At 37.5% G+C, this 22,593-nt stretch overlaps 1 protein-coding gene across 1 annotated transcript in view; it reads left to right on the top strand.

Moving 5' to 3' along the window:
* ANK3 (ankyrin 3, node of Ranvier (ankyrin G)) overlaps nt 1-21,209 on the top strand; it is a 393,472-nt gene extending 372,263 nt beyond the window's left edge. Inside the window, exons 39-47 of the mRNA XM_006837454.1 lie at nt 1,980-2,111; nt 3,041-3,184; nt 7,163-7,253; nt 8,631-9,009; nt 10,885-10,935; nt 12,476-12,562; nt 19,623-19,706; nt 19,858-19,917; nt 21,144-21,209. Coding sequence (XP_006837517.1) covers nt 1,980-2,111; nt 3,041-3,184; nt 7,163-7,253; nt 8,631-9,009; nt 10,885-10,935; nt 12,476-12,562; nt 19,623-19,706; nt 19,858-19,917; nt 21,144-21,209 — 1,094 coding nt within the window. The remainder of the gene's footprint in view (nt 1-1,979; nt 2,112-3,040; nt 3,185-7,162; nt 7,254-8,630; nt 9,010-10,884; nt 10,936-12,475; nt 12,563-19,622; nt 19,707-19,857; nt 19,918-21,143) is intronic.
* Nucleotides 21,210-22,593: the final 1,384 nt, after the last annotated feature.

Raw genomic sequence — 22,593 nt, 5'->3', positions numbered from 1 at the left:
GCTTGATTTTATTTCATTAAATAATAATGAGGTTCTGCATTACTGAGACAATTCTCTTTTAGTTTTGATATTAACAGGCCCCAAAGTCCCGTCTCACATGAATCTCAGAAATTTTATGACAGGCAGAGTGCGTATTTTTTAGTGTCCACTCAAAACCACATCATCTAGAATCATGCTATTTCCTGCCACATCTGCAGTCACCTTGCATGCCATCAGCAATATACATTCTCTATTTGGGTAAGCAATTATCGACAGTATTAAGAGGGAGACAATGAAACTAGGTAATCAGAAGCTAATTACTACAGTTCTTTTTCCTCTGAATGTCCTTAGTTCTTCCCTGCTCCCTTGCTCATCAAACACTTATCAAAGTCCCCACTCTTTTTCTGAAGTCCTAGTGTGGTGCTGTGGGTTAATGCGCCAGACTGCAAAGCCATTTGAACTGCAAGGTTGGCGGTTCCAGCTCACCAGCTGCTCCTCGGAAACTCTATACGGGGTCGCTATGGGTCGTAACCGACTCGATGACGCTTAACAATACTCTTTCTACCCAGCACTGTTCTCAAGTACTTTGCTAAAGCCCTGGAACCTACTCCAGCTGTGAAAAGACGAGTGAAAGAAAGTATATGATTTGTTGAATGTAAAATTGATGATCTTGTCTGGAAACTTCCAATTCACAGTAAAAAGTTTTAAAAGAAAAGACAGGTGATCTGGGTTATCCTTTGCAGGTGGCTGAGAGTTAATAATAGCTCATTACATGTAAATATTTGCTAACACACTAAAATTAATGACATTAGCATTGTACATTGTAATCTGAAAAATGTAGCAGAACATTGATTTTTGCAATAATATATGCCCATAACTTTGCATGTTTTGTGCTAAGCAAGTGCAGTTATTAGCTTGTTACATTCTTAAAGTAAATATTCTGAGAAGAGATAGCATAAGAATAACCAAATATGAAACTATTTTTAGCAGCATTACCCTTGGATTCCTTTATTTCAACTCTGATCCATTACCCTAGTCTTACTTGCACGCTCAGCCTGTGAACTAAATTAAAATTTAATTTGTTGTTGTTGTTGTTCAGTGCTGTTGAGTTGATTCGGTTCCGACTCATAGTGTCCCTGCATAGGGTTTCTGAAGAGCCGGTGTTGAGTTTGAACTGCCACGCTTGTGGTTCAAACTGACATTGAGGTTGAGAGTTTATCCTATGGTGCCACAAATTGCTAGTGATTGTGTGTCTTTGATCTTGATTGAGACGTCACACAATGGATGCAATTTGATCATGAGGTCTTTACAAGACGAACTTAAAAAAAAAAAAATTAGATTTTCTAATTAGAATTACTGTATTCTCAACAAAAAATATTAGGGAAATTAAACATATAAAAGAACAAAATTTAAATCTGTTCCTCAGAACCACTGTTAACATCTTAACGTTCATAGTTTGCTGTTACACTGAGTAATCTCTGATCTCGTTTTTGATGGATAATAACATAGTTGTTGTTAATTGCTGTTTTATTGATTCCAAGTCATAGCAACCTTGGAAGCATTTCCAAGGAGTGGCTGGTGAGCTTGAACCACCAACCTCGCAGTCCAACGCATGAACCCATAGCATATGTCTTATACTGATGTGGATCACAATGCATTAGTAGATGACAATTACCTAAGGCAAGCCCTACTTCTTGTGCCATATTTACGAACTCTGTACCCCTGCCTTTTTAGTGTGTGCAGTTTGCTCAAGTTGCAGAGGATAATATGGATGACTGAAAAGATAACAATCAGTATCCTCTTTATTCTCCCAAGGATTAAGGGACTGCCTGTGTATGATCACTACTTTCCCATGAAATCTAGGCTGGGAGGGTTCATGTCCAAGGCTGCACTTGGGTTTATGATTAATTTTCTTTGTTTGTGGCAGGTGAACATTACTTTTATAAAGTATGTATGATGAGGCACAGAATATGAAATCTTTCTCTTTTTCTTTTTCACAGAACTGGCAAGGGAATTGAATTTTTCAGTGGATGAAATCAATCAAATACGTGTGGAAAATCCAAATTCTTTAATTTCTCAGAGCTTCATGTTATTAAAAAAATGGGTCACCAGAGATGGAAAAAATGCTACAAGTATGCTGAAATTACCTTTCATTTCAAAGTTGCATATATCCAGTTTTTAAGTTAAGCTTACTGTTAATGTTCATCAACATAGTGTCCTGAATTATCTGTTATTTTTAATATAGAAAATTAGAGGAATCATAAAGTAATGGCAAGCCATTTGAAGTTTTGCTTGTTTAATGTAGTGCTGATATTCTAAAGTTTTGTCTTCTGGAAGCTTTTTAGCAAGCAAAAAATGGGAATTTATTGCGTTGTTCTTATAGTTCAGTGACCATGAAAACATTAACAATTCTGTTAAATTGTGGGGAGTTTGTGACACTCAGAAGTTACTGTTAATGGCCATAGGGGAGGTGAGCTGGGAGGTAAGCAGGAAAGACAGGATCCCATGAGGCAGCCAGGTAGTTTTATGCAGCTTCATCTGTAGTGGCAGAAACCCTCTGATAGTGTTGTTTTGTTTGATTCTTCTGAATGGAGGTGGGTGCTATACTATAGCAAATGCCAACCCACGACAATGTGGAACGAGCTGTTGTGGGTTCACCTGTGTCAGCCTGACCTTAGTAAGTCATTAAAATGTTAAGTGTCGAGTTTGAGCATGTTCTATTTTGGATTTGAAATTGTTCTAAATTGTTTGTTTATTAGATCTCCTTGTAGCAAAAAGAAAGTTTAGTTATTTAGAGGCCCATAGTCTGTGCTGCGGTGGAATGGATGCTGATGTTGTTACATGCAAATTTTCAAAGTAATTCTTAAGAGTAAGCATGCACTCCCTGCAGCAGGGAGAATTCTAAGATCACTAGACATTGGCACTGCAGAGTTGAAGTAGCAAGGAGCTAAAAAATGCTGGAAGGGTCACAAAAATCATGTCTTTATGTGTATATTGTGCTTACAGAAAGAAATAATTTTGTAACTGGGTTTTCAACATTTTTTTTTTTTCTCCTTTTCAGCTGATGCCTTAACGTCTGTCTTGACCAAAATTAATCGAATAGACATAGTCATTCTGCTAGAAGGCCCAATATTTGATTACGGAAACATTTCAGGCACCAGAAGTTTTGCAGATGAGAACAGTGTTTTCCATGACTCTGTTGATGGTAATTGAATTTACTATTTATATTTCATCAGTTGATAACGTTTCAAAGTACAGTTGTAGAAGGCAGTCCCTTTAAAACATGCTAAATTGTGACTATTTGACCTTAAAATTTTCACAGAATTTTCTCTCCTAGAGTCTGCAAATACTGCTACCAGAGCTAAGCTGGTAAATTCTGTTACATAAAATACAAATGTGGTTATTGTTGTTGTTGTGAAGTGCCGTTGAGTTGGTTCTGACCTGACCCATAGAGACTCTGTATAGGGTTTCCAAGGAGTGGCTGGTGAGCTTGAACCGCCGACCTTTTAGTTGTATAAAAAAACATGTTACCTAAAACAGTTGGTATTTCAGTGTTTTTATAGCCAAACGAAAATGCAATAATGCACATGAATTTTTTTAAAAACTGATCTTTGTTTTTATAAAGCTAAAAAGCAAATTGTGAGCCACTTCACCAAGTTAGGAAGGCATGGGTCAAGTTTAAGTCTACAAATTCATAAGGTAAACTGGTAAATTATTGTTCTGAGACGAAGTACCAAAGTGAGACTGAAAAAGTCAAATGTTGCTATCAAATCAGAGCTTTAGTTATTCAGCATAATTTTTACTTCATATTTTACCGTTTATTCTTGAGAAAAATCCTACTTGAGCTATTATATAAAAGGCAGCAGTGTTTTTAATTCAGTGAGAGTAGATGTGACTAAGGCAACAGTTTTCTCATATTGTTAAGTGCCATCAACCAGTGACTTGAGTTTAGCAGTCCAGTGCTTACCTTACAGTGCTACACCAGGACCTGTCCTTCAAGTGGAAATTGGGGCTTTTTTCATTGAAGTTTTTAAGAAATACATAATATAGTTTTTCAACATGCTCCTGTCTTAACTTGGAAACTGGAAGTGTATTCCTATGTTCAATTTTGAGTGAAAAATGTTGATCGTGTGAAGGCAGAAAGAGGCAAAGGGATATTTTTCTGTTCTAAGTTTTTAAAATACAATGAGTTTTACATTTTTAAACTGCAAGTCATACTTACAAAAGTCAACAGCTTCTAATTTATGCTATCTGCAAAAATTTCAATTTCTCAAATTTATAGCATGCCTAGTTTCCATATACTGTAAACTGGGTTATATGTCGACCATGGTCTCTTTTTAAGCTTACTAAATAACACATGTGGCAATGTAGGATAAGCACTGGACAGCAAACAACAAGGTAGGTGGTTCAAACCCACCAGCTGCTCACAGGAAATCTGGTACAGGGACGCTACGAGTCATAACCAAACTCAGCAGTATTTAACAGCAGCAAATACCACAGAGCCTTGAAACAAATACTCTTTGCAGGATCTTATTATTGATGTTTTCAAGTGCCAGCATGTTGGTTATGGTTTATAGCTACCTTGTATAGGATTTCCAAGGAACAGGTCGGTGAGTTTGAAACCGCCAACCTTGTGACTCAAATTAACCTTGAAGTGCAGTGCTATATCCCACAGCGTCATACCAGGACCCTTTGTGTTATATATGAGGCCATTTATTGGTATCCAAACTATTTTTGCACTACATCAATATAGGCTAGTATTATATCAAATTCAGAATTCTTGCTACTAGCTTATAGGTGTCCTAGTGTGAGGCTTCAGGTTAATGCACTGGACTTGGTTGTTTTGAACCACAAAGTTGGTGATTCAAGCTCACCAACTGCTCCTCAGAGACCCTATACTGGGTCTCTATGAGTCAGAACCAACTAGATGGCACTTAACAACAGCAACAAATAGCTTATAGATTTTATTGGGAAATTATTTTCTAATAAAAAAGGTCACCAGAAAGCAAGGAAAGAATTCAATGGACTCGAGAGAGTTGCAGCTAATTTTAAGTTTTGAAACTATGAATATTATCAAAACAAACTCATAAGCACATTGTTGCTGCTTAAACCATACTATGAAGGGGTTTCTAAAAGTTCATGAAGAACAAAATAATGGAATTCTCCCACAACTTTCTGCAGCCCCTGTGTATTTACTATTCACTTAGGGAAACTTAGGAATGTGTATATGTAGTAAATTTTACTTATACAGATTAGTAACTGTAAACTTCAGGTAACTTTAGCCAACTTTTCAACAAACTGGTTTGTAGAAGACAATATCTGAAAAAGTGCTCACTTACTTACAATAGTTTCAGTTTACAACAAAAAATAAAGTTGGTATTTGTGTTTGATGGATGGTGAATCAGCCATTAGTTTTAAGCCAGTGATTGAGAAATTTTGCTCCGTTGCTTTTATCTTTAGCCCCTGTCTCTCCTTTATGAAGTTCCTTTCCTCACCATGACCAGATCCTTGTTGCCTTTTGTCTGTGCTGAAGCAGAAACGTACTTCCCTAGCCCATATAGCATTGTATTAAACAAGGATACTACTCCCTCCACCCCCATTGTATAGTTACCAAGTAATCGAGTGCTTATCAGTCTCAAGAATGTTACCTGTGGTGGTTGGTGGTGTGCCGTGGAGTCAGTTCCAACTCATAACCTCTCTGCATAGGGTTACCAAGGTTGTAAATCTTTATGGGAGCAGAAAGCCTCATCTTTCTCCTGTGGAACCGCTGGTAGTTTCGAACTGCTGACCTTGAGGTTTGCAGCCAGACTCCTAATCTGCTGCACTACCACAACTCCTCCCCTGTGCTCACTTAGCCAAGGGAGTTTCTCCTTTGTCTCTTGTGCATCATTCGCTTCATCTTATTTAATTTGTGGTTCTGACTGGAACTTTATCACCTATTTCAAGACACTACAACCTTTTCATCTCTGTCACATTATGTCATGTAAAAATTTCTTTTTGCTTTGTCTCAGCTTTAAAATCTTTTTCCTACCATCTTTTTATATTTTTACCCCAGTGCTACTGCTTTAAAATCTAATTATCATTTCTTTCCAAAGATTAAATTCACCCATACTTTACTGTAAATTTAATGTGACATAAGAATTACTGTTGGGTTGCGTTGCTAATATGTACAGCTTCTTGAATTAGTCATGAGTAATTATTTCCAAAACTTGGTTTCTTGTGGTTTGCTGCATTTGTTATATCATAATATAAGTATCAATGCTAAAAGTAGGAAACTAATAAATTTGACGATGTTCTATATACATCTTAAATGATAACAACTAACTTTATAGTGGAATAAATCAGTCGTTTTATTGAAATTACAAAATTGGTAGAAGCAATCAGATCTTAATTGGTATTTTATTTTATTGTAGTTTGCACTAGGTTTTTTAATTTCATTGTATTACATTTAATTGAACTAAACCAATAAGTCTGTCAACATTAACCTGTAATTCATCATGCATTTCCATACTTGCTATAATTTTAGTCATTCCATATGTTTTGTTTGATGTTCTCTATTTCAAACCAGTTAGTCCAAATGTACTGTCTTCCGTAGGTTATCCTTCCCTTCAAGTGGAACTGGAAACTCCCACAGGGTTACACTACACACCACCCACCCCTTTCCAGCAAGATGATTATTTTAGTGATATCTCTAGCCTAGAGTCTCCCTTTAGGACCCCTAGTAGACTGAGTGACGGGCTAGTGCCTTCCCAGGGCAACCTAGAGCTCACAGCAGATGGACCTCCAGTTGTAACAGCAGAAGACACTTCCTTAGAAGACAGCAAACTGGAAGATTCATTGCCTTTAACAGAAATGCCTGGAGCAATGGATGTAGATGAGAGCCAGTTGGAGGATGTGTATCTGAGTGAGTATCCTCAATACATTGGAAGTTTGGCTGGGGTCCCAAAAGATGTTAAGCCCGCAGAGTCACTGAAACAGACTAAAAAACTAGGAGTGATCTCTGAGCAACAGGAGAAAGAAAAATCTGGTCGTGATGAGGAGATGACAGAAGAAAAATTCAAATGTCTGTTTGAGGACATTCAACTTGAAGAAGGAGTTGAGTCTGAGGAGATGACAGAAGAAAAAGTACAGGCTATTCTTAAACGTGTTCAGCAAGCAGAACGGGAAATATCTTCACTTGCAGGTTGGCAGAATGAGACATCAAGTGGAAACCTAGAATCCCCTGCTCAAGCTCGAAGAATAACTGGTGGGTTACTAAACCGAATGGATGACAGGTATGGCCCTATGTAAAAAAAAAAAAATGAACATGAAACACAGGCTTATATGTTACTAGTTTGTTTTAAATATATTCCTGTTTAAGCAATGCTTCATTTTAGAAATTGCTTTGCCATTTGGGGGTGATTCAAGTTTTAACAATTTATTATGCTAATCTAGAGAGAGAAAGTTATTATAAACTCACATATCATTCTCGAAGCTGCTGAGAGCTTGAAAATGCACAAACATACATACCAATGATGTATACTTGCCTTTTAGTGTATTCTTTTTTTCACGTGAAAGACCAAGTCCTTCAGGAATACAAACATTTCCATGTTTCCTGACTGTATGTTAAGCATACAATCGCAAAATCAGCAGCACCATAAAAATGGTGGTGTTGCCCTTCTATGCACATTTTAAGAATTCTCCTGGTGTAGAAAATGCACAGAAGCAAAAAAGGAAAGTCATCTAACTAACCCTCCAGCCTATGTAAAGAAAATACTGTTCATATTTTACATATCCTACCTGGTTTTCTTAGTGAATTATTATTTTGCATGATCAGAAATGCATAGGATATATACTTCTTTATACCAGTGAATATTACCATGATAGAAATGTGTTTATAACCACAGTAATTCTGATTCTGAATATAGTTTGTTTTTTATACAATGTGCTACTATTGTGGGCCTATTATTAAGAGTCCTGGAAACCTGGAGGTTCCAGACAGTTGTTTCAATCACACCACCATCAAGTATAGAGTTTGTGACTCTGAATGCATTTCCGAGATCCAAAAATGCATTTCCGAGATCCAAAAATATCACTTTAATCATCTTTAAAAATAAAACTCTTATTTACTTCAAGCAATCTTGTAGATTTGAAAACAACAGCTACTAAATGGTCCACATATAGTCTCTCAGTAACAGAAGTTATTTCATAACTATATGTAACAGTTTAATACCACTGATAAAACTTCTAGCTCAATAAAAATTCCATCAGGAGGAGTTTATAAAACTCCTTCTAAAATAAAGTAGAGGTATCAGTTAATTCTACACAAAGTGTATGAAAAGGCCTATTGACAAGGAAACAAACAGCTTTACTTTTGATGTTTAAATTACCTGACTATGAACATATAGTTGCATACCAGATTGATGACTTTGGATCTTGAGGTAGGTAACATTCATGAACTTCTGTGATTAAAAAAATGAAAGATGGCAGTAAGTGCCTGGGGTTTGGGGGATTTCTAGCACCACACTTACTAGTCCTTCACAATTTGAAACTTGAGTGACCAGATTTTTCTCTGCCTTTCAGTTTTATGCCTTTAGAAGTAGTTGACTGGAGGTTAACAATCATGCTTTCATGTGTTACCATTGTAAATTTGTGCCTTTTATCTTTTGTAGCCCTGACCAATGTAGGGATCCCATTACCTCATATCTCAAAGGAGAACCTGGAAAATTTGAAGCAAATGGAAGTCATGCAGAAGTCACTTCAGAAGCAAAGACAAAATCTTACTTTTCAGAATCCCAAAATGATATTGGAAAACAGAGTGCTAAGGAAACTCTGAAACCAAAAACCCACGGATCTGGTCGTGTTGAGGAGCCAGTATCCCCACTAGCAGCATATCAGAAATCTCTGGAAGAAACCAGCAAGTTTGTCATAGAAGAACCTAAACCCTGTGTGCCTGTCAGTATGAAAAAGATGAGTAGGACTTCTCCTGCAGAGGGCAAGCCACGGCTCAACCTTCATGAAGAAGAGGGGTCCAGTGGGTCAGAGCAAAAGGTAGGTTCCCTGGGTAGCCAGTATCTTCTCATTTCAGTTGAAGTCCCTGATCCTATCCTTCTGTGGCAAAGGGCTCAAAGTTACGTAAAGTTTTAGCACTAATGGTGAGGGTAAAGAGTGTAAATACAACATAGTGTTTGATCATACTTTTCATTCATTTCTTAAGCCATTTTCCACTGGCTGATTCCCAACCTAGTCTTCCTATGGAAGGAGGACAGTACATCTGTTCCTTTTGAATAATTTACAGTCCATAAGCATCTGACTCCGTCTTGGAGCTCAGCCCTGTGTCAGAAAAGCATGCTGTTTGAAAGTTGAAGACACGCAATCCCAAGCCTAAAATGAGGTGTGTGTGTATACTTTAAAGTTACAAGTATCATTTTGAATAATTCTTACATTTAAATTGGCAATTATCTTATTTCTTGTCAATAGCTTGAAAAACATTCAAAGATAGAACTGGAGTCCTGTGTTATGTTGTAGGATTAGCACTGGACTGCTAACTGCAAAGTTGGCAGTTTAAACCCACCAGACACTCCTTGGAAACCCTATACAGGGTCACTGTGGTTGCAACTGACTCCATGGCAATCAACAACAACAAAGATAGAACTAATTACTACTTCCTTGTACTGAAATGTTTTTGTGTATCTAAAAATGGTCTCAAAGAAAATTTTTAAACGGAAACTATGACTGGTAATGGATATTGTTGTTAAGTTGGTTCTGACTCATAGTGACCCTATATAGGGTTTCTGAGGAGCAGTTGGTAGGTTTGAACCACCAACCTTTACTGTTATCAGTTTAGTGCTTTTCATGAATGACACACTAGACATAGTTGAGTAATACAGCTTCATAATAGTAGCATGTGCCTTTCTTTGCATTAAAAAAAAAAAAAAATCTTGTTCACTTAAGATCTCCCACAGTGTCTTAGAAGGAGACAAATATTTTCTAAAATAATGGATCCAATCTTAACTTGAGGCTCTGAAAATCTTCGAGTGAGCCTCCCTATCACTCAAGAGCGAATAATTACTGTCAACAAATTGTATGCTTTCCTTCTGAAGGCTATCTTTTAACCATTTGCCAGTTTGTGAGAAAGGATAGTGAGAGGAAGTAGAATGGATCAATATAAAATTTGGTGAAGGCAGTTTATAAATGAGCTATTATTTTAAGATATCATTTAAGCATATGGTTATTCTACCACCAATAATCACTGATCAAATCAGTTTCTTTTCAGCTTTTTGGACTCTTTCTCGGGCCTCTCTTGGACTTCTTTCCTCACCAATGTAGAGTTGACTCAGTGTATTTATGCAATATTGGTTTGGATGGAATTCTCCCTTTTAAAATTAGCTCACAAACCATAGAGAGAAGCAATAGTATAATGATTTCACTGTGAAAATTTATACTGTAAATGCCTATATTTGCATATTAGGCCCGACAGTGAATGGAAACCCAGCTGAATTCACTAATAGCTCTTATTTTCGAGTTGGTTGCTCTGCATAGGGTTACTAAGGAGCGGCTAATGAGTTTGAACCACCCACCTTCTGGTTCAAATGACCTTTGGGTCCAGTGCTGTATCCCACAGCACCACCCTAGGACTCCACACTAGTAATGGAAGATAATTACTATGAGAAAGTGTTTATGATTTCGTATAAATTTATTTATTTGGTATTGGCCATCACCGGTCCTTTCCCAATGCATGAAGGTTTTATGACCATAAACATTCATATGGAGTTACGGTTAGGAGGTATAAGCCTGACATCGTAAGAAATTCGAGGTTGTTTAGGATGTCTCTTGTGTGGTCAAGCCATATATAGTAGCAACCAATTAGGTCCTCTGATGTTTGGTCTCAGAAAACAGCCCCCTTTTTGTCCCCTAAAAAATCAGGTCAAAAGTCCGGGTACGGCTCTTACACGGATGGCTGTCTGCTGTTACAAGGTAAAAATCTGGATTTTCCAACTCTTTCTGTGCAGCAACCCATGGTAAGCAGTGATGGGAAGACCCTTTGGGCTACTAGTCTTCCCCCTTGGCCACTTCCCAAGAACATTCTCTAAAAGGAAGCCTAAGCTGGAATCCTGCTCACGTTCTCTCTAGCCTCGCCTTAGGATCAGCAGATTCCAAGGAGAAAGTGGAAATTCAAACACTTTTTTCTTCTTATGTAAGAAAGTGGTCTCAGGTGACGCTCTAGAATTATGAGATAATTGGCATCTAGGTTTTTTGTTTGTGTTTGTATTAACCATGTGTTCATCATCTACTTCTGAATTTTTCCCAAGTGAAAATCTATCCTCAAGATTCTATGTCTAGAAAATGCACACTGAATTTTTCCCTTTTGTATCATTAAACCCATAATCCTTACTAATAATTCTTCCCTTTCCTGCTTTCACAGTACTTGGACCATATCCCAAATTTGCTTTCCTTTTCAGCAGTATTTTGATCAGATGTTATATACGGGCAAGTTTTTATCTTTGGTGGGGGGGATTTATTCCACACTTCATGAAGTATTTTATTATCTAAATTCATACTTACTGTATTAATTTTTCTGATTTTTTCCTATTTGTAAATATGTTACCATTCATTTCTCTCGTGGATGCTAACTATATCTTCTGTCTCCAGAACCATTAGATTTGAGTAAAATACTAGAATTATTCTCAGAATTCCAGTATTAAAATTAGAAATAAGATCATTTGTTGAATTCTGTTCATGGCATTTTAATGGAAACAATCCCTCCACCCCCACCCTCTCTTTGAATTAGGAACTATTTCTGACTTGGTGGTGGTGGTGTTTAGTCCCATCAAGTCAGTTCGTTCCCATAGTGATCCTGTATTGGGTTTTCAAGGAGTGACTGGTGAGCTTGAACTGCCAATCTTGCAGTTCAAATCGACCTTCCAGTCTAGCACAGTAACCCACAGTGCCACAACTTTCCTTATTCCTGTCCTTAAGTCTAGTTTCCTATCAGCTCTTTAAAAATTTTTTCAAGCTTTTACATATTTTATATCATTCCTTCATTCTTTGAATAAATCCTACTGAGTACCAATTATGTTGGTAAAAACCCCGCTACATATAAATGTTAAATTATACAGTTATAAATTCTTTACTTTCTTTGAAGTTCAAAAATTAACCAAAAACTAGCATGCCCCTATGCATTAAGAGAGACGTAGTCTACCATCCAAGGCTGCTCATTCAAGTTCAAATGAGTATGTTCCTTTAAACTAATTAAATAGCATGTGGCTTCTGATGCCAAAAAGCATCTATGTTACTACCAATTTAAAAATTAATTGCTTTGATCTGTATTTCATTTAAAATCCTCAAAATTTTTCTGCTACTTAATGTTTTGAGGGTTCTCACAAAAATATACCCTTAATTTTCTTTAGCAAGGAAATGTAGCAAGTAAAATTAATTTCTTCCTGATTTCTCTTCTCAGAATGCTTTTATTTTAAATGTGATGTTGAAATTATCATACTAAAAATGCATTTACTAGGACTTTAAAGACAGTGCAAGTGAGTCCAGCTCAGAGGAGGAGCGGAGAGTCACTACTAGAATTATTCGCCGGCGTTTGGTAATAAAGGTATCCTATAGTTAGGTCATTATGGGCCTGGACTGTATTAAGAGAAACTCTTTTCTTCTTGTTTTAAAATTTTAGCATGTTTGGTAACCAAGTATCTCTGTGTTTGGGTTTTTTTGCACATTTGACAGTTTATTAAAACAGCCATGTTGCATGGTAGTGAGTCTTATAGCTAGGCCTTGTTTGACATGCTTGTTACTTGTGTGAGCAAAATTTCTGCGTTATTGAGAGAGTGACTGTACTCAAGTGAAATGTTCACTTGAAATTTTCAGCAACTGTAATGTAGTGACGTATGTTATTAATGTTTCAAACTCTGTTCCTTGAAACTCTATTCAGGGTCGCTATGAGTTGGAACCGACTTGACGGTTAAAGGGCTCACTCCCTCCTCAGTTTCAAATTTCAGGATTTTTTTTAGATTTTAAAAGCACTTCTATAAAAAATTAAACATACAAAACAAGTTTACACAGATTCTGAAAATCACTGTTAATAGGAATACACTATTAATAGGGATACGCTTTTCTATGTATTTGGCTTAAACTCAGCTCAGTAATTGTGATGCTCACTTACACCAACAAATGCTGAAAACTTGATCTAGTTAACAAAAATTACAAACTCAGCTACTCAACAGTTTTTAAAAGACAGCCAATTGTTCATTAGCAGTAAGTAGCTGCAAAGTGGGCTTCTAGCCTGGGATGTATGCCTGTGACAACGCAGGTCAAGCAAAAACTTCCAGAGTAGATTTTTAACTGTTTGACATACAGAAGCATAAAAATGTAGCTTATGCATAACAAGGTCCTGTACACTGCTGCTTACAGTTGGCTGCATGTCTTCCCTACTGCCTTTAGAAAGATCTTTCTTCATGTGAGAATGCCAATTGTGTGCAGAAAACAAAAAAAGTAGGTTATTTACAGTGTGGTGGTGATGGTGTGTCGTGGAGTCTGTTCTGACTCATAGTGACCCTGTGTATATAGGCTTTGCAAGGTTGTACATCTTTATGGAAGCAGAAAGCCTCCTCTTTCTCCCATGGAACAGCTGGTAGTTTCGAACTGCTGACCTTCAGGTTAGCAATCCAATTCGTAACCACTACGTTACCAGAGCAATGTACAGATCTTTAAATATGGCACAAATTACTTGAAGATCCTTGTTTGGTAACTTAGTAGAAATATCTACTGAGAAATCATTTATCATCCAATATCAACATGTGACATTTATCATCCAATATCAACATGTGAAGTGATCCCTCAGAGAGTGCAGAAGGTGACTTAGGTATCCAAGAAGATCGGTTTTAAAAAGTCAAGAAAATTCTATAAATCTGATGAGAAAAACATTAAATAAGTTCTTGCTGAAGTCTTGCGTTATCCCCTGATCAACCTGTAGCTCACTACCACCAATATATTTGTTGTTAAGTGACTTTGAGATAGTTTTTACCCAGTATAGGATTTTTTGAGGAGTGATGATGATTTGAATTGCCAACCTTGCCGTTAGCAGTCTAGTGCTTATCCTACAGCACCACACCAGGACTCCATATTTAGCTCAACAAGATGCTCTAAAAAAAGCATGAAATACTTTGAAAATTCTATATAGGCAACTATTCACAATCACGTATAAGGTTTTCGGGGAGTGCCTGGTGGGTTTGAAGTTCAAATGGACCTTGTGGTCCAGTGCTTATACTAACTACAGTGCCACACCAGGACTGCCCTTGACACTGACTACCCAAAATTAAAGGAGCCCTTGTAATATAGTTGGTTATGAATTGGGCTGCTAACTGTAAGGTCTGCTGTTGAAGGCATGAGGAGAAAGATTTATAGCCTAGGAAACAGAATCTCTATGAGTCGGAACCAACTCAACAACACACAAGGACTATCACCTCTTGCCACGACTTCAGACAACGGTCACATATATTGCAAGTTCCAGATTCCCAGGGTCACTTTCACTTCTAACCAGCTGTCTGCAAGTGCCATCATTCCTGTTTCCTCCTGAGGGCATAAATAGTGGTAAACTGAGGGATCCTCAGGACACTGTCATTCTGACTAAACGTTTGAGGGTTCCCACTACTACTTCAGGTTTCATGATTTGTTAGAACAACTCAAAGAGATGTGCCTTCAAGATGGTCCCAACACACAGTGACCCAGATAGGGTTTCCAAGGAGTTACTATGGAATGTAGCAAAAAGATGAAATTCAGAATCTGCCAAAGTGAGAGACACAGAGGGCAAAGTCAAGGACGGTCCAAAATTGAAAAACTTTCCAGGTTCCAGTCATCTGTCACCCTCTTAGCACATGGATATACTCAGAATATTGTCAATTAGAAGCCCATCTAAATGTCTATTGTCCATAGTTATTGAAGCTTCATTATCTAGGCTTGACTAATTCAATCATTCACCATAAAAGTGAACGGAATCTCCAAACCTCTTCACTCGGTTAGTTTTTCTAGAGTGACCAGTCCCACCCTGAGTTGTGTGGTGGTGGGTATGTGTCATGGAATCGGTATAACTCATAGCAACCCTATATAGGGTTTCTGAGGCTATAAATCTTTATGGGACCAGAAAACCTCGTATTTCTCCCATGGAAGAAGTGCCGATAGTTTCGAACTGCTGACCTTCAGATTAGCAGCCCAACTCATAACCACTACACTAACTTGAGTCTTGTTGTTTTGAAGTGACATTGAGTCGGGTTCGACCCATAGCGACCCTGTATAGGGTTTCCAAGGAGCAGCTGATGAGCTGGAAGTGCCAACCTTGCAGTTCAAATGGCTTTGCAGTCTGTAATTAGATTCAATGATCTAGGAGCCCACCATGAATAACAAACTCCAATCAGTGAGAACGTTCTAAGGGTTGAGGTTGCCTCTCTGGAACCTGGGGCAAAAACCAGCTAAATTATTTATGACACACAAGCCAAAGTATTTATTATTGTGTAGCAAAGTCACTCGCTGCTCCTTGGAAACCCTATATAGAGTGACTGTGAGTTGCAACCATCTCCACAGCATTTAACAACAACAGTAACGTGTATGAATTCCTGGGTGTGCCATTATAGAATCAGCAGTAGACTTGAAACCACAAGGTCGGCAGGTCAAACCTGTCAGCTACTCCTCGGAAATGCTATTCAAGGTCGCTATGAGATAGAACCTACTCCACGGCACTTAACAGCAAGTATATTGATAAATATTTAACCTGTGATCTATATTGCTTAGAATTAGGAGCAGAAAAAAAACAAAATTTAGAAAACTGAAGCTGTTTAAGTCATAATCTTAGCTCAAGCTTTGTTGGTATGTCTAGAAAAAGTATAGATGGTTTTATAACTTGATTTTGATGCTTATCATATGCATATGTGTGTTTAATTTAAATTCACCTCATTTCTTTATAACTGCCCAATATTGAATTTGATTCTCCTTTAGTTGTTAAGTGCTGTTGAGCTGGTTCTGACTCATAGTGACCCTGTATAGGGTTTTCCAAGGAGTGGTAGATTTGAACCACTGACCTTTTGGTTAGCAGTCCAGTGTTTATCCTATGGCACCACACCAAAACTTCTCTATATAGAATAGAAAAAATAAAGTAGATATCTGTCAGCAAGTTAGAATTTTTTTTAAGTTATTGTATTAGAGTGAATTATTGATGTATTTGAGCTTTGTACAAGGGAGCTTCAAAACTTGCTTGGAAAAATGGAATTAGATAATTGAGTTTTTCCAAGAACTTTTTGAAGTCCCCTCTTATCTGATTAATTGCGTATTGGTATGTGTGTAAGAGGAGCTCTGGTAGCGCAGTGGTTACGAATCAGCCTGCGAACCTTAAGGTCAGCAGTTCGAAACTACCAACTGTTCCGCGGGATAAAGATGAGGCTTTCTGCTCCCGTAAAGATTTACAGCCTCAGAAACCCTGTACAGGGTCGCTATGAGTCGGAACCGACTCCACGGCATTATCACCACCACATCTATTCTCTTCTTATAGAGAGCTTAAGACCCTATGACGGTGGAAGTTTTATAAAATGCAGTAGTATGTATTCCATTTTTTTTTTTTTTTAAGTTAGTGTAATTTTAGAGGGTTTGACTGAACCAAACTGTCAGTGGATAGATTTTATAAATGTATATAGATTTTATAACTGTATAAACAAAGCCATTTAAAAGCTTTGAAGTTGTTTTTTATAATTGAAAATTAATAGCAAAAAAATTAAAATGAGAAGCTATTCCTATAAGAAAAAAACTTTGTAAGTTAGACACACAGCACCGTTTCTGGTAGAATATTGAAGCAGTTGCCATGAATCACACTACAGTTCTTTATTGCTTTATTCTATATGGTGGTATCTTTCTAATTTGAAAGAGCTCAAAGAATTTAAATGATATAAAGTAAATATGATATGGGAACTTTGTGTGAAAAAATGAGCTAAGTAAGAGTGCTATGACTTAATGTAGGTCATCAAGATTAAACCTCTCTTTTCTCTAGATGAAAGTACTGAAGTTCGTACATGAATTGATTTACCCAAAGCCACACAGCTGAGGAACAGCAGCTCTGGAACTAAAACCCAATCCTTAGCTATCTCCCTACTTTTCCCACAATGCTACATGCATTCTCTTCCAAAATAAGTAAAAAAGAATCTTTGTCTAGACTACACCAGACATTTGATCATGCAGTTCATTTTAGTGGCCGCTCCTCGGAAACCCTATACAGAATTGCTATGGGTTAGAACCGACTTGACGGTGCTTAACAAGAACTGGCACTGTAGAGTAAGCACTGACTGCTAATCAAAAGGGTGGTTCAAACCCACCAGCCTCTCCTTGATACCCTATACACGGTAGATAGGAGTCAGAACCTACTTGATGGTACTTCCCAATAACAAGCAGAGGGCAGCATTGGGCTGTCTTGCTTGGCAACACTGTTTAATGGGGCTGGAATGCTGAGAATTTGACCTACTTTATGAAGGCTCTCCAACCTGGACTGAGTTAAGGTATTTGTAATGTTTGCTCTAGTTCTAGTGCTGAAAACGGTTTTGAAGTTGTTCCATTTCCTCCAAAAGACAAGACTAGTTGTGGCTATATAATATAAAAGGTCAGAGGTTCGAAACTACCAGCCGCTCCACAGGAGAAAAATGAAGCTTTCTACTCCCGTAAAGATTTACACCCTCAGAAACCCTATACAGAGTCGCTATGGGTCGGAACCGCCTCAACGGCACTTAACAACATAATATATTTAATATAACTAATACTCCCTTAAAAATGTGTTGTAAATTGTAGTGCATCTAGACATCAGACCCCTATGTTTTTCCAATTTCCTTTTCTCTTGTACTAACTGAAACAAGTCAAAAGCAAGATTTGAACTATGTGGGTACAAAGTATATACCTTGGTGATGTGAAACGAGTGAATTGTCTTACGCTTGTCATGAACCCATGTTCTATAAGAATATAAAGTCACTTTGTAAAAAGAAGGAAAACAGATTTTTGTTAAAACAAAGTAACAGATTTTCTCACCATTAAGCTGTTATTAAGTGCCGTCGAGTAGGTTCCGACTCATAATCTATCCAATATAGTAGGTTTTGAAGGAGTGGTTGGTTTGAGTTTGAACCAATAACCTTGCGGTTCAAAGCAACCTTGCAGTCCAGTGCATTATCCTGCAGTGCCACACCAGGAGCCCAGATAGAATTATCAGAGGTAGTACCTTTGCCATGTCAACAGCACTTGGAGTCCCCGTGTGGCACTATTGGCACTGCACCACAAGGCTGGTGGTTCAAACTGACCAGCTGCTCCTCAGAAACCTTACACAGAATTACTATGGGTCCAAACACACTGTCTGCATTTAATACTCAGTTACTAATCTATGTTTGTGAGCTGCCATTTTTCCTAGAAAAATCACAGGTGTACTGTAGCATTAGTCAGCTCAAAGGTCTCTAGAATACTATTCTGAATTTGATATTTGCCATTATTCCTAAAAACTTCTAAGAAGCACAGAACTGATTGGACATTAAGAACATAGTATATTGTAGATACAGCCCTATTTTTGGCCTCTGAATGGTTTTTCTCATGATACCATAGAGCCAGTTGAGAGGTACTGAAATCCATCCAATTAGCTATAACAGAAAAAAATCTAGATCCCCCCCCCCTGGAGAGTTAAGAATTTATTCAATTTCTTAAAACATAGCTTCAAAGGAGAGTTTAAAGGGAGATCCTTGACAGTTAGGTGTCAGTAATGTAATTAAAAGATATCATCTTGAATTCCTTGTTACTGACTTAATTTTTTGGCTTTGGCAATGGAGATTAGATAAGATTACTTAGATAAATAACTCAGTAGTCACATAAACTCCTTCATTTGAAAGTAGTATTCTTAAACTATGTATTTCATCAGACAAGGTGGTGGTTATGTGCAGTGGGGTTCTAACTCACAGCTGCGCTGTAGAAGCATTTCCAAGCATGTAAAATAACACTTTGCAGGAACAGAAAGCCTCACCTTTCTCCCATGGAACGGTTGGTAGATTTGAACAGGCAAAGTTACTTAAACTATATATATATTTCACTTGGCAAATTAAGTTTTCAGTGCAGCAAATAAACAAAAGGGGATAAATAATCTTAGTTAGGTACTATTATAATTCAAATTAGGCAAAACTCAAACCACTAGAATCTTCCTCTAGAGATTGTGTAGGTCTAATTTAAAATTGAAGCCCTGGTCTGGCATTGGGGGTTAATATGCTGGACTGCAAAGTCAGTTTGAACCACAAAGTTGGCAGTTCAAGCTCACTAGCTGCTCCTCTGAAACCCTACACAGGGTTGCTATGAGTCAGAACTGACTTGACCACACTTAATAAAAATTTAAAAATACTTTGTGCTCAGGGTGAGATTGTCTAATTAGAATGCTAAGCTTTGTTTAAAAATTTTTTCATAGAAATGAAACTTGTTGGTGTGCATGTCAGTGTATAACTGCATTATAGAATTATGCATTTCCAGAGTCTTCCTTTTTAGAACCTGTTGCTAACCATCTTGTATGTTATTTGCCTACAATTCCACAAAGCATGCGTGTGGTGTATGGAGTGGGGTGGAGATCTTCCCACCTAGTATATTGCTAATGTGTATACCACATCCTTTAGGGAGAGGAAGCAAGAAACATTCCTGGTGAAACTGTCACAGAAGAACAGTTTACTGATGAAGAAGGCACTCTCATCACCAGAAAAGTAATAGTCATTGAAATTTTATGCTTCACTTGGAATACAGATTTTCTGCATTTTAAAAAGCTGCTGATTGTTGACTATAGCATCACCTTTTGAAACAGAAAAAAAAAAAAAAAAAAGACCAATCTGTACTTTTCACTGTTGCTTCCTGCAGATCACTCGGAAAGTAATAAGACGAATTGGTGCCCCACCTGAGGGAAAACCTGATGACGTGGTAATGGAGAGGGGCTGCCCAGGAGAAAGTAGATAAAAGGCTTTTTGTGAACTCCCTAGAAAATGCTGCTAGCAGGCTGGCCTCTGCCCTCTGCCGTGTAGCGGCCCCAAGTGTTTGCTGCTTTGATGTGTTGTGTGTTTGATGAGAGTCAAAAACGACTCCTCTTGACATTTTCATGGGATTTCTAAAATATGTCTTCAGAGTTTTTACCAACATAAAGTCATTTATAGAGTATAAAGCATGTTAGTTCTAGAGGAAAAAACAAAACCGTCTTTCATTACCCAATCCAGTGGGAGTTCCCGTCCCCACCCAGTGCTTTGTGTTCAGCAGAACGTCTCTGCCCAACACTAAGATGAAGCATTCCTTTTAGAGCAGAAACACGGACTTAGATATTAGGTATTAGGTTGGTAAAAACTTCAGTCCAACAACATCCTTATATCACATTTATAAATTTTCCCTTCTACACCTGATTTCCCCCGCTTTAACGTAATTGATATCTATTGTTTTCTCTTTCCTATCCTTTTCTCAGTATCTCTACTTTTTGCTATTTGAAAAGTAGAAATGTCAACATCTTATTTATACATAAGGGAAACAGGGAAGTGAATATTTCTCACAAAGACGAAATCAGAATATTGAGAAGGTTACCCTGTTTTTCCATTGTCATTGGGTAAAACAGTATTTGCACAACAGCTTTGCTCTTAGTGAAATGTGTCCCTGACACTCAGTGAACAGAGGTCTTGTGCTATTGGAAATGGAGACCTGTTATATCCGGAGGGAGAGAAGGGAGTTGAGAATTCCACACACTTTACAGCCTTTCACATCAACTGCATTCAGGTCCAAGGTATTTAGGTCTTGATTAGTGCTTGAAAGTCTCGCAAACACAGATCACTTAAAATTCTACAGTCTTCAAAAGGTGTACTTTATAATTTACTGGTATTTTTAAATTTTGAGTTTGGGTGCCTTGAGAATTATAACTAACTTGCTAGATTTCTTGGACGTGCAGTTACATTGCGTTCATTCTGACTATGCTCTCTCTAGCTTGCCTTGATGCTACGCTGTGTGGCTAAGCCAAATAGATTGTGTATATTTTTGAATGTGAATGACAATATGCTTTAAACTGCTTTTCACTTATCCCAGTGCAGCCTCAAGAGACCAGAATGGGAACTGCTTTGCAACTAAAACTCTGTCTCCATGAAATCTTAATGCATCTATTTCTTTTAAAGCAGGGAGAAGCTTATAAGGTGAAGATGAAGAAAGAAATCCGGCATGTGGAAAAGAAGAACCACTCATAACAAAGAAAGGTCAGCTAAGGTGATAGACGTGCTCCTATCAAAACAGTAGGACTTAAGTTACCACTAAATACATGATTCAACTCTTCACTGAATTCCAGCTTTGAAAATTCCCCATGAACTTATTAGAGAGTCTTTTCATGTCTATGGATGCCTACATAAAGACACTAAAACTAGCTTCTAGTTAGCAGGCCATAAACTTTTTCCTCACAAATTAGTCCGAAATTTAAATGTAAATCGTGTTTGTAGAAGCACAGCTTATTCTACATATGTACTCTGAATTATTGATCCAACCTTTCACATTTTAACAGAAAAGCATCTGAGAATACGATTTCAATTGAACTAAAGTAAATCATTGAAATTCAAATATATTACTTACATTGGAGATGAATAGTATTGGTTTGTTGTTGTTAACTGTTAATGAACATTGTTTAAATTTGTCTGATTTGTTTCTAGATGTCACTTTGTCCTGTTTCTTCTTACCTAGTTAAAACTAGGAAGCCCTTTTCAAATGAGATAACAAAGTTTGAAAAGTTCTACCTAGCCTGTGAGAAAAACTGGATCATTTCTTTAATGTTGCTTACCATTAATCTTCTTAGCCCATTAGTTAAAGTAACAAAGAAACAGATTTCAGTTTTCACTTTGAAATACCTACTTTTAGCCAGTTACCAAAATCCTGGATTTTGAAAACTGAACTAAGGCATTGGCAAATTAGTCTCATTGCCCATAATTTTATATTTGAATTAATTAGAGCCCAGATAAATTCCTAATCCCTTTATAAAACATTATCATTCATCCCATCTCTAGGAAGCTCTCTGCTTGAGCACTGCAAATTCATTAGTAACTAATACTAGCATGGTATTTGCCCTTACGAAGTTTATGTTTTAGAGATTTCTTCATTTAATTTTCACAATCACCCTCTTGGATGTTGTTGTTGGTGGTAAGCACCGTGGAAGTGATCTTTGTCAGCAACCCTATATAGGGTTTCCAAGGAGCAGCTTCTGATTTCAAACTCCCAACCTCATGGTTAGCAGTCAAGTGCTTATTCTACAGTCCTTCACCAGAGCACCTTGGATTATCTTTTATTGTCTCCATTTAAGAGATGATAAAGAAGACAGGCTCCAACCATTTAAGCACGCTACTCAAGGTCACATAGATTTACCAACGGTCAGAAGTCAGATACAAACTATCAGGCTACCTCCAAAACCCACATCCTCCAATCATGGGTCAAAGATGAAAAGGAAGCTGTCTTTGTAGAAGAGATGTTTGAGGTCAGCTTTAAAGGAGAACTAGAAATCCACTAGGTTAGGGCTCAGGAGTTTGGTGCTGTTTGACGTAGTAATCTTCTAAGGCCTAATAAGCCAGAAAGTAGAAAGCAACAGGACAC

This window comes from Chrysochloris asiatica, unplaced genomic scaffold, assembly GCF_000296735.1.
Source record: "Chrysochloris asiatica unplaced genomic scaffold, ChrAsi1.0 scaffold00020, whole genome shotgun sequence".
Classification (NCBI taxonomy): Eukaryota; Metazoa; Chordata; class Mammalia; order Afrosoricida; family Chrysochloridae; genus Chrysochloris; species Chrysochloris asiatica.
The sequence above is the reverse complement of the archived record's forward strand: the minus strand, read 5'-3'. Positions and strand labels throughout refer to the sequence as shown.